This window comes from Dromiciops gliroides, chromosome 1, assembly GCF_019393635.1.
Source record: "Dromiciops gliroides isolate mDroGli1 chromosome 1, mDroGli1.pri, whole genome shotgun sequence".
Taxonomy (NCBI): Eukaryota; Metazoa; Chordata; class Mammalia; order Microbiotheria; family Microbiotheriidae; genus Dromiciops; species Dromiciops gliroides.
The window spans coordinates 318,179,865-318,192,182 of record NC_057861.1 but is presented as its reverse complement, the minus strand read 5'-3'; the positions used below and the strand labels follow the sequence as shown (position 1 = coordinate 318,192,182).

General features: G+C 37.6%; 1 protein-coding gene across 3 annotated transcripts in view; it reads right to left on the bottom strand.

Moving 5' to 3' along the window:
• The window catches only part of SMAD2 (SMAD family member 2), a 101,441-nt gene that overhangs the window by 20,048 nt on the left and 69,075 nt on the right, over nt 1-12,318 (bottom strand). For all 3 annotated transcript variants that reach the window (XM_043962681.1, XM_043962697.1, XM_043962688.1), the window contains 2 exons: nt 6,155-6,208; nt 4,823-5,035 (listed from right to left, as the gene is read on the bottom strand). In XM_043962681.1, the coding sequence (XP_043818616.1) occupies nt 4,823-5,035; nt 6,155-6,208 (267 nt within the window). The remainder of the gene's footprint in view (nt 1-4,822; nt 5,036-6,154; nt 6,209-12,318) is intronic.

The following is a 12,318-nucleotide window of genomic DNA, read 5'->3' as shown; positions in this document are numbered from 1 at the left end:
TTGATTAAAGGGGTGAAATCAGGGGCATAGATCCACCCCCCAAAAAAATATTGAACACATTGTCAAAGACAAAAAATAAAAACATCTTACCCTCAATGAGCTTATATTCTACTAAGGAAAGAGAAAGATAAAAGATACATAAATAAGTAAATTAAAGAAAATTTGAAGATGGAGAACCAGGGGTGATCATCAAAGCTCCTGGAAGCAGGTAGGACCTGAGCTGTATCTTAAAGGACAATGAAGATTTAGAAAAGCAAGAGTTGGGGCGGCTAGGTGGCACAGTGGATAAAGCACCGGCCCTGGATTCAGGAGTACCTGAGTTCAAATCCGGCCTCAGACACTTGACACTTACTAGCTGTGTGACCCTGGGCAGGTCACTTAACCCCCATTGCCCCGCAAAAACAAAAACAAAAACAAAAACAAAAGAAAAGCAAGAGTTAAGAACCAGCCCCAGCTCCCTAGCTGCCCAGACCTCTGTGACACACAGAAAGCCGGCAACTGTAACTCTTCCAAAAAGATGCAAATCCACTGACACTTATTATCTGCTCTATCCTTGTGCTCTCCAAACCTCTACTGCAGGTATTGCCATGCATTCTGTTGCAGCAACTTGATGAGACAAAGACTTCCCTTTTTTACAGACCTAGGTGTCTTACACTCTCAAGACCACAGCCATGCCCCTATATCCAAAGGAACATGAAGTCTTTTCATCTGTCCTGCAGTGGAGCTGTCTCCTCAAATGGCGGCTCCTCGAGTAGGAAATGTCTTGCTTTCTATTTGTATCCCCAAGTGTTTGTCACACAGTAAGCACTTAATGCCTTTTTATTCACCCACCCATCCAGCGGGGACAGCTTATAAAAACAGAGAAAGGTAGGAGAGGGAATGACAAATTCACAGTAGTAGACAAATGTAGCTGGAATATGGCCTACGTAAAGCAACAATAATGTGAACTGAGGCTGGAAAGGTAGATGACAACCAGATAGTGGAGGCCCTGAAATGACAAGCTGGGGAATTTATGTTTTATCCTAGAAGAAGGAGACACTGAAGACTGATCAGAGAAGCAACCAAATCACAGAATCTCTGAGTTGGATAAACCTCTAAGATCAGCAGGTACAACCTCTAGATGAATTAATAATCCTCTCTACAACATACCTAATAAATACATTTCCCCTTTGTTTTTAAGACTTTTAGTGAAGAATCTATTTCTTCCTAGGTCAGTGTATTCCACTACTGGATAACCCTTACATGCTATCTCACCTCAACCACAGTGCTTAACACGGTGTCTGACACACAGTACTGGCTTAATAATTGCTTGCTGAATTATATCCAGACTAAATTTACTTCTTTGCAGTTTCCATCCACTGTGCCCCACAGCACAATCCAGAGAAAGAGGAGAAAGTCACCTAGCTCATGCTCTTATGACCATGATGGAGGTGACCATCAAGGTGGCACTGAAACGGCAGGATGGCACCAAGTCTGAGAACAATCTACTTACTTGCCATCAGCAGTGGAGCTCTTTCCATCTCCTGACTTTTCTCTTATTAGGAAATTTTCCCACATTCTCCCGATGCTGATAATTCCAGCATACTTGAGAGTAAACCATGCCATCTTCCAACCACTGCTGTTCAGTCTCATAACCATCAACCATCTACTTCAACTCTACCCCTCCAACTTCCCACTTGGCTCTGTCTACCCCTTCAACTGTGCTCTCTGGAACTCCAGTCTCATAGTTAACAAAATTTTTTTCATTTTAGATCTTTTTCATATGCTCATCCCATCTTGGTGTATTCACAGAAACTACCCCTCCATACACCAAGACATGGTATCCCTGGCCAGAGATCAGAGAATACTGCTTACTCCCCATTACCAATTCCAGATTATTCCTCTACAGCTATTATTCAGCAAACTCCAGGTTCACTGTATATTCAAATTTATCACCAAATCCAGTTCCTGGTATCCAGGCCAGTATCTACTAGCCACCAGGTCATCCTTCTTCCTTTCTCAAATAGTACCTCATGTCAGGACTACTGTCTCTCCATATCCCAAAATATGCTTCATTCAACTGCCAAAGTGATTTTCCCTGAAATGCAGATATTCCTATTCAATAAACTGCAGGGGCTGGTTCCCTATTACTTCTAGGATCAAATATAATATCCTCTGCTTAGCATCGGAAACCTTTACAAACTAGCCCCTTCCAACCTTTCTAATCTTCTTACACTTTATTCCCTTGCATGCCAACTCTATGATCGAGCCACACATGCTACTTTATCTCCTATGTGCCCTTTCACTGGCTGTCCTTGCATCCCTAACATTTCTCCTTCCTTACCTCTGCCTCCTAGGATTCTTTCAAAGATTCTGCTCAAATCCCACCTTCTAAGAGAAGACCTATCCTGGCTCCTCCCTCACTCCTCTATCTTCTCTAAGCCTTGCTTATGACTTTCAGGATTCCAATACTATGTCTCAACTTCCCTCTCATCCTATACATTCCATTAGTACTTACAGAGTCCTGACCTTGGAACAGTCCTCCACTTCTTTGGCCTTCTTCTCTCATTGGTGAGTTCCACCTCCATTTTGGGGAAGGGTCTAGGCTGGCTATTTTTCATTACCTTCTGGGTTCTCCTTCTGACTCAAGAATTTGACACTATACACCCTATAGGTAACTCCCCCATTCTCCCACACCAATCTTTTTAAGATCCTTTTGGTGTGTTGTCTTTTTCTATTAGAAAGTAAGCTCCTTAAGGGCAGAGACTGTCTTTCTCTTTGCTTTTATTTGTATCCTCATTGCTTAGTACAGTTCCTAGAACATAAGCAGTTAATAAATTCTTGTTGTACCTCAAGCAATCTTACTTTCTATATCTTTCTCCTCCCTTTCTAAGGCAAGCTGCTAGAAAAAGTTGTCTAACCTCATTTTCTCTACCACGTTTTATTCTCTTCTCGCTTCTTTGCAATCTGGCTTCTGACCTCATCAATGAACTGAAACTTGCTTTCTCTACCAATGATTTCTTAAACCAAAGTTTCTTCAACTGTGGGTTGTGACCCCATATGAGATCACAAAAAATCTGGCAGTAAACATTTGATCTGCATGCCTATTTTATACACCTATGTACCTGGGGTCACGTAAAAATTTCTTGAGTGAAAAGGTGGTATGAGTGGAAAAAGTTTAAGACCTGCCTTAAACGACTAGTTACTAGCTGTGTAACCCAAGATAAGTTGCTTAACCTGTCTGCCTCAGTTTCCTCAACTGTAAAATGGGAATAATAAAAGCACATACCCCCTCCTCAGGCTTGTTGTGAAGATAAAATGATATAGTATTTATAAAGCACTCAACACAACTCCTGACAAATAGTAGGCACTTAATAACGGCTTGTTCTCCTCCCTCCTCTTTTCAAATCTAATGGCCTTTTCTCAATCCTCATCCTTCTTGACAAGTCTGTAGCACTTTGACTGACCTCTCTTCTGAATATTCTCTCCTCTGGGATATGATACCTACATACCCCCTTCTAGAAAATAAAAAATAAATAAGCTTATTTGTTTTCAACATTCATCTGTTTAAAAAATTGAGTTCCACAACCCCCCCATCTCCCTCACCCAAACAAGGTTTAGACAGAATAACTTCCTAATTGTGTTTTTTTAATCCAGCCTCCCCCTGCTTCTTCAACTCTCTGTCTATGTCATTACCTCATACCAAGAAGTTTCAGTGGTTCCCTAGAACATCTAGGACAAAATACGAACTCCTCTGTCACTTAAAGCCCATATTTGCCATGCCAGCTCCCGAACCCATGCCTTTGCAGAGGCTGATGGGCTGTCCTTGATGTCTGGAATGTTTTCCCTACCTGCCTCCTCTGGCTGGAATGCTCAACTCAGCTCAAGTGGCACTTCTTAAAAGAGGCCTTTTGTGACCTCCCCACTTCCCTATAATTTCTTTTCCTTTATAGAGATTTTATATTTCTTTCTCTATACATGTGTAGTTTCATCTCAGTAAGTTCCTTAAGGTCAGGAATTGTTATGTTTTTGTCTCTGTAGGTACCTAGCACAGAGCAGAATCATAATATAGTTGCAGAACTAAACAGAGTTGAAACACTTGTAGAGAGCAAATGTGAACAAGGGATTATCAACAAATCTTTAAGGTACTTAGAGAATTAGGACTTAGCCTAAGTCATCCACAAAGGAGGGACAAAAGTTGGCTGAAAATGGTGATTTTTTTAAAAAAAATGAGATCTCCAGAGGGTTAAGTTATGCCTAGTAAACACAGAAACAAGAAAATTAATTCACTGCTTGCATATATATATATATATATATATATATATATATTTTGGTGAGGCAATTGGGGTTAAGTGACTTGCCCAGAGTCACACAGCTAGTAAGTGTTAAGTGTCTGAGGCCAGATTTGAACTCAGGTACTCCTGAATCCAGGGCCAGTGACCTATCCACTGCACCACTTAGCTGCCCCCATGCATATACTCTTTTTGTAGTGACATACTTTTTCTTTTTTTTTTTTTGTGGGGCAATGAGGGCCAAGTGACCTGCCCAGGGTCACACAGCTAGTGAGTGTCAAGTGTCTGAGACCGGACCTGAACTCAGGTCCTCCTGAATCCAGGGCCAGTGCTTTATCCACTGCACCACCCAGCTGCCCCTAGTGGCATACTCTTAACATATTTCCATTATCGATGCTAGGACTAGCTTTAGAAAGCGTCACAGAATTCTCTGCTATTGTAGCCAGAGTAGCACAGGTTATAATCAGTAACAACATGGTGACTGACTCTAATCACAAATACCCAGTTAAGTAAACATTACTTTCTAAAGAATAAAAGAAGAAAATAAATACCTATATGCCGCCTTGTCATTTCCACTGTGGCATTTCGGTTAACATTGGAGAGTAAACCTAAGCAAAATCTTTCTGAATTTGACGGATCTGTAAATCCATCTACAGTCAGTGAAGGTTGTGATGCATGGAAGGTTTCCCCAACCCTCTGATTTAGCTCATAATATGCTATTGAACACCAAAATGCAGGCTCTGAATAAGTAACTGGCTGCAAATCTGCAAAAAAAGAAAAAAAGAAAGGGAGAGATAAAACTAATTCCTAAAATTACAATGTAAAACAACATTGGACAACAAGAATAATTATCTTTACCAATGCAAACATACCAGTACTAGTACCATGTGATGAACATTTATCTACAATGTGGTTCTATTTTCCATAAATCATACCAGAATTTCCTTTTTAGACCTGTCTCATTTTATCCAGTCATCCAATCTTAAAGCACCATTTCTTCATTTTGGATCATTTTTCTATTGATAGTTTAAGCTAAATACTGCTTAAACTTTTTCACTTTTATAATTGTTGAAATTTTTTATATTGTCAGGCTAGGTGTCCACTAGCAAGTACCAAAAAAGCAAGGGAAGCTGTAACAGAAAAAAATACTAGTTTTGTGACAAGATTCTGGTTACAATTTTGCCACTAACTAGCTATATGACTTTGGGCAAGTTCACTTACTTGTGCATTTATTCTCATATATAAGCTTAAGATAATCACTAAGGCCCTTTACAGAACTAAGATTCTGTGATTTCTATAACTGTTGGTCAAATGAGTCAATTAACTGGACATGTACCTCAATTTTGTATTCCTGAATTTTCACTTTAACTGTTTGTGCCTTTATTATAGGTAACAAAAGTAAAATAGAGATAATTTTTGGTGGAAGGGTTGGAGAAGGCAAAGAACAGAAAATCTATTTAGAAAATTAGCTCAAAACTATTTTATATCAGTAATAGTTTAAAAGAAAATAAAACACCCACCTCTCAGCGCTCAGACAGTTTCCCTAATTTAACATTACTCAGTGCTTGGCGAGTTACCTAGTTAACCAAAACAGTAAAAAGGAACACAAAAGCTAGGGACAAAGATAGGGACTGGACTGGCAAAGTAATTCAGCACCTCAAAACACTTTAAATTTGCCAGTTAAAATAGAATCTGAAACCAAAGGTTATACAAACTTCAAGGGGTATCTAGGATCATAAGAACAATTAATGGCTATGTACAGGTTCAATTTCATATTATGAATTCCACATTATAATTTTTATTATGGTGGAATTTACTTGCAAGGCACATAACTGCTCATAACTTAAACTTAAAAAAAAAATTGATGAAGATTAGCAGCTTACCCAAGCTATGATTAACTGGGGAAAGAGTGCTAGGAGAGAGTTCTGCTGGAGATCCTAGAATGATAAGAGAACATTAGATAGTCCAGATTTTCCCCCTAGAGCTGTTGTCACTACTAATACCAAGAAGATGATTAAATGAGTTGTAATTACTATTAACAATTTGGAAAATTCCACACAAAATTTCCCAAGGGCTTAAATGCCACTTATTTTAAATAATGCAACTAGCTTTTTAGTCAATATTTATTATCTATCATTTCTTATACATTTAAATGTCACATTTTTCTTTAAAGGAATGATCAACAACCTCAAAGTTTTAGCACACAAGACTAATGAAAAGATTAAAAAGGTAGGTAATTGCATATTTTACAAAAAAGTTGAGGCAACAAAGTTGAAATACATGCTGCACATTCAATTTTATATAAAGGAAGTGCTACTTCTAGTAGATAAAGATGTTTCCATGACAAGATCTAAAGAAAATCTTAAATAAATAAAAAAAAAATCAGACTGATCCTATGTAATAGCTAATAGATGATGCAGTTAATTTTGTATGCCAGGTAGAGAAGATTAATAAATAAGTCACCTACTGAGCCTGTTACTGGAGGCTTATATCAGGACAATGGCCTGGGAATGACTGTAAATAAAATTTACAAAATGTTTAAAGAAAACTATAATACATACATATAATTTACTTTCCTTCAGTACTTCAAAACATTTCTGTCCTAATCAATGTAGCTATTCTATCAAGCTTAATTGAAATCCACGCAGGCCTTCTCATCCAGTGAATTTTGTCCATGTTCTACTACATAGTCCCAAATGCTGGGAGATCTTCAAGGTCTTTTCCCATTTATGTATATCAGTATAATACTCAGGCTATACATCTATTACTCAATTCTTGTTGTATGAGCAACATAGCTTTTTACAAATAATATTATTTTTAGGTTTCTCTTAAGCCACTTCTTACACAAAAGTCATTAATGGAAATACACTTTTACTTGCGATAAATCAATAAGCATTTAATGAATGTGTCAGACACCATGCTATACTAGGCTACAAAGACAAAAATTACAGTCTCTTCTCTGACAGTTTATATTCTACAGGAGGAAATAAATATACATGTAAGAATATATTAAAAAATATGCCTCCAAAGTACAAGGAAATATTTTTATTTTGAGAGGTGAGATTAGCAGCTATGGAATCAGAAAAGGCTTCATATAGGAAGTAGTACTTAAACCAAACTTTGAAAGTAGCCAGGGATGTGGATGTGATGAAATAGTGGACTCCAGGAATGGGTTTTAAGAAAAGGATGACTTGTTTAAGAACGCTGAGTATGAAATGCATATGGGATATCCAGTTTAAAATGTCTAACAAGCAGTTGGTGATAACGGACAGAAGCTTCAGGAGAGAGCTTATGTTAAGGTCTGGGAGTCATCTGGTAAAAAAAAAAACATTTTAAATCATGGTGACTGATGAGGTCAGCTTTTGTGTTCCTTTTTACTGTTTTGGTTAACTAGGTACCTCGCCAAGGGGGAAACGTAAAAAGAGCCCAGTACTAAACCTCAGGTTATACCCATAGTTACAGGGCAGGACTTAGATGACATTTCAATAAAAGGCTGAAAAGGAGCAAACAGGTAGGAGAGTGAAGTATTATGAAAACTCAGAAAATAGAGATTATCTAGATAGTTGGTCAAGTGTTAAATATTTTAGGAAGGCTTAAAAAAAAAAGATAACAGAGAAAGACTGTTAGATTTGGTATTTAAGAGAACATTGGTAGCTCTGGAGAAAGAAAATTTAATTAAATGATTAAGACCAGAGCCAAACTCCAAATAGTTAATAAGTGGGAAGAGAGGAAGTAAAGACAATGTGGCAACTTGTTCTAAAGATTTGGCTGTGATTGTGTGAGAGAGACACAGGGGTAAGAGCTTGACAGACTCAAACGGTCATAAGATTAAAAAAATAAAGAAGAGAGGAAAACCAGAGCATGTCTACAAGAAGCAGAGGAGTCAGGAGATAAGAGACTGAAGAGACTGAGAGAGAGAGAGAGAGAGAGAGAGAGAGAGAGAGAGAGAGAGAGAGAGAGAGAGAGAGAGAAAAGGGCAGTGGGGAGGGATATCAGTGGATTGAGATGCAGAGGAAGGGAGAAGAAAGAGATAGATGAAACTGGTCTCTATATAGGAGGGTAGGATGGAAGTCCCAAAGATATAAGCTATCCAAGGAAATTTAACAGAATCAACCAAAACAGAGTGAAAAGACTATATTCACAATGTGATGCTCTGATGATTTTTAGGTCCCCTGCAACCTGTATTCTCTAGAGACTAGTGTTTCAAGATTTGCAAATAAATACTATTAACATGGGGGAGGGGGGGGGAAGATTTACAAATAAACTTGTCTTATTTACAAGTAGAAAGCACCTTGTAGAAATAACATACTCAGATTTAAAACTAGAAGATATACCTTAGAGGTCAGGTCATCTAGTCTAACCACCTTACTTTAAAGAGAAGGAAATAAGAGACTCAGAGAGAGAAAAGTGCCTTGCCCTAAGCCAAAAAAGTAGTAAGTAGAAGAGTTGCGATTGAACCTAGGTCCTTTTCACTCGAGCCAAAGAAGCAGTAAGTAGAAGAGTTAGGGTTGAACCTAGGTCCTTTTCACTCCAAATCCCAAGCCTCTTGAACTGTATTGCAACTTTCTTCCTTTAACAAATGTGGGAAAAGGTCCAGTAATTCATTCAACCTTTCTGAGTCTTAAGTTTCTCAAATGTAAATGGTGATGATAATATTCACACTACCTATCCCACCACAATGTTTTAAACAAAGTACTTTGTAAATCTTGAAAGTACTATATAAATTTAAGGTATTACCATTAATATTCATGAAGGATTTATGTGTTGGGGAGGGATGGGGTGCTCCAAAGAGTTTGGCCTAAACATCTACACAGAAAAGACCAAGCAGTTGAAAATAGTTCAAATATAGATCACATTATGACTCACAATTAGATGAACAATCTAAAACATTCTTCTATGAGTTATGTGTATGCACATACACATACATACAGACAAACATTCACATAAAGGGAAATGGAGTACATATAGATGAGATGGGCCCTGAATTAAACAAAAGAATGGGCTGAACTGCCTTCAGTAAATTTTAAATTCTTTTAATGACAAATCCTACTAGAAACAAAGACTCATCTTTTGACTACCAATATTCCACTGGTTATTGTATAGCTGTGTCATAAGAAAACCACATCCTTTGAAGAATTAAAAATAAATATTATAGAGAGGGCAATGAAAAAGTACACAGTGAGTATGAAAAAACTGAAGCATATAATAAATAAGGACTTTAAAGGATAAGTAGCATAATGTATGGGGCAGCTAGGCAGTACACTGGATAGAGTACTCGGTCTGAGTAAGGAAGATCTGAATTCAAATTCAGCCTCAGGGGGCAGCTGGGTGGTGCAGTGGATAAAGCATTGGCTGGCTCTGGATTCAGGACTTGAGTTCAAATCCGGCCTCAGACACTTGACGCTTACTAGCTGTGACACTTAACCCCCACTGCTCCACCCCCCACAAAAAAAAAAAATTCAGCCTCAGATACTTGCTAGCTGTGTGACCCTGGGCAAGTCACTTAGCCCCTATTTGCCTCAGTTCCTCGTCTGTAAAATGGGGACAACACTGGAGAAGGAAATGATAACTACTCCAGTATCTATGCCAAGAAAAGACATAGATGCCTAGACTTTACAAAGTCAGACAACTAAACTACTCAATAACCAGAGTAAAGGCTACCATCAGGAAAATGTGTAAATGAAATAGATGGGCTGGTGCTGGTGATAGAGAAAGATAACAAATGTTATACACTGGTATATTGTCATGATGTCAGGAAAAAGAAAAGAAAGACCATAGTATGTTATATGTACACTCTGTGGCAACTTTCTGTAGGATATGGACAAAACTTGCCTAGAGAGGACAAGCAAATATGGGCTATAACTTCCATTCTTGGATATGAAATAGACAAGATACAGCTCTATCTGAATGTGAGGATAAAAGTACCCATAATTACATAAATTAAGTAAAATAAAACAAGTACACAAAGTACATAAAATTATAATATATCATTAAAATTACTTTTTTGACAAAATAATTTCGAATTTATTAAGTTATCAGGTCATGAAAGTAGTAATTAGCCTTTGTAATATATAATTTCCTAAAAAATGGTCAAATATAGGCACTTTAAATAAACAAATTCAAATACGTGACAATTAACTAGTGTGCTGTAAGTATTGTTGAGTAGGCACATTTCAGAAAAACCTGGAAGGACTGACATAAACTAATGCTGAGAGAAGTGAGAAGAACCAGAAGAACATGGTACACAGTAATAGCAACACTGTGTAATCATTATGATTGACTTAGCTTTTCTCAGCAATACAATGATCCAATACAATTCCAAAAGACTCATGATGGAAAATGCTATCCATGTCCAAAGAAAGAACTGTGGAGTCTGAATGTAGATCAAAGCATACTATTTTCACTGGTATTTTTTTTTTGGGGGGGGGGAGGGGGGTCCCTTTCTCATGGTTTTTCCTTTTGTTCTGATTCTTCTGTTATTTGTCCTTCACTCTCAAAGAGGATCATGACATCAGGGTGATGTCATGACTTGCACTGAATTGGATTTAAGTGAAGGAGGACTGTGCAAGGTTATCAACCTTACTCTCTCCTCTAGAGCCATCTGGGTCCAATGGCAAGATATACATCAGGACAACTGGAGATGGCAACTGGGGTTGAGTGACTTGCCTAGGGTCACTAAGTGTCTAAGGTCACATTTGAACTTAAGTCCTCCTAACTCCAGTGCTTTATCCACTGTGTCACCTAGCTGCCCTCTCCGATTCTTCTATCACAACATGATTAATGTGGAAATACATTTAATGTGATTGTACATGTATAACTTATATCTGATTGCTTGCTGTCATGGGGAAGGGAGGTGAAGAAGGAAGAAAAATTTGGAACTCAAAAATGAATGTTGAAGAATAAAACCTAAATAATCAAAAAAAAAATTTAAAAAGAATTTGACATGTTAAATTTATTTTTGCCCTAAACTCAGCCCACATAGAAATTCCTGTTATGTCAGGTTTTCAAGGACTGTGGGAACATACCCTATGTTCAAACTGTTTGGTTACTCAGGAGTATCAAAATTAACAAGATGTAAACGTCTTCTTAAAATACTTCAGTATTTACTGAATATTCTACTATCCAGAAAATAAGGAAAATAACTACTTAAACAATTTTATAGTCTTGCAAGATGAAGAGAAATGATTAAGACATTTCCTAAAACCCTAAAAAGTAACCATAACTCCATGTTAAAAGCTTTCAAGATACAGGAAATCACATCACACTGGATGTGGCACACCTCCTGGCTAAGTCACTCAAGTGTTCAGTGGCTCAGGCAATTCATTAAAAATATAAGTAGCAGAAGAGATGTTAATCCCGTTGATTTCCTACACCAATTAATCATAATCCCAAACCAAAACCAAAAGAGAGGTACAGGACACAAAACTTCAAAAAGAGAAAACCAAAAATTTTTCTCCCCTTCAGGAGGCTTACATTCTAGAGGGTAATAGAATTACAGGAGGGAGAGGAAACATTAACAACTAAGCAGGGGAAAAGAACAAAGTATTTACAAAGGAGGCAGCACCTAAGTGGAGCCTTGAAGGGGGAGAGAGGGAGAGAGAGGGAAAGAGGGAGAGAGAGAGAGAGAGGGAGAGGAAGATGGAGTGCCTTCCAGGTGTATAACTTGTAGAGTTAAGAGGAATTCACTTATTTAATTAAGACATAGCATGCTACAAAATGGATTTGTATAAGTTAATAACTAATAGTGATTATAGTGTTAATAACTATTAATGTAAACTTTTTAACTCTTGATCTTCTTTGGGACAATTGAGATATTAAACTAAATCTCTGATATAGTGGAATTAATAATGAATCTGGAGTTAAGTTCTACTTACTACCCTATGTACCCTTGATAAAATGACTCTTCTTGAGTTTCAGTTTTCTTTTCTGTAAAACATGAGTTGACTAAATGAATGAAAGCATTTATTAAGCACTTATATGCCAAGCACTGTGCTGGGGATATACATATGGGGGGGGGGGGAGAGCTCGCCTTCTAATTAGGGAATAC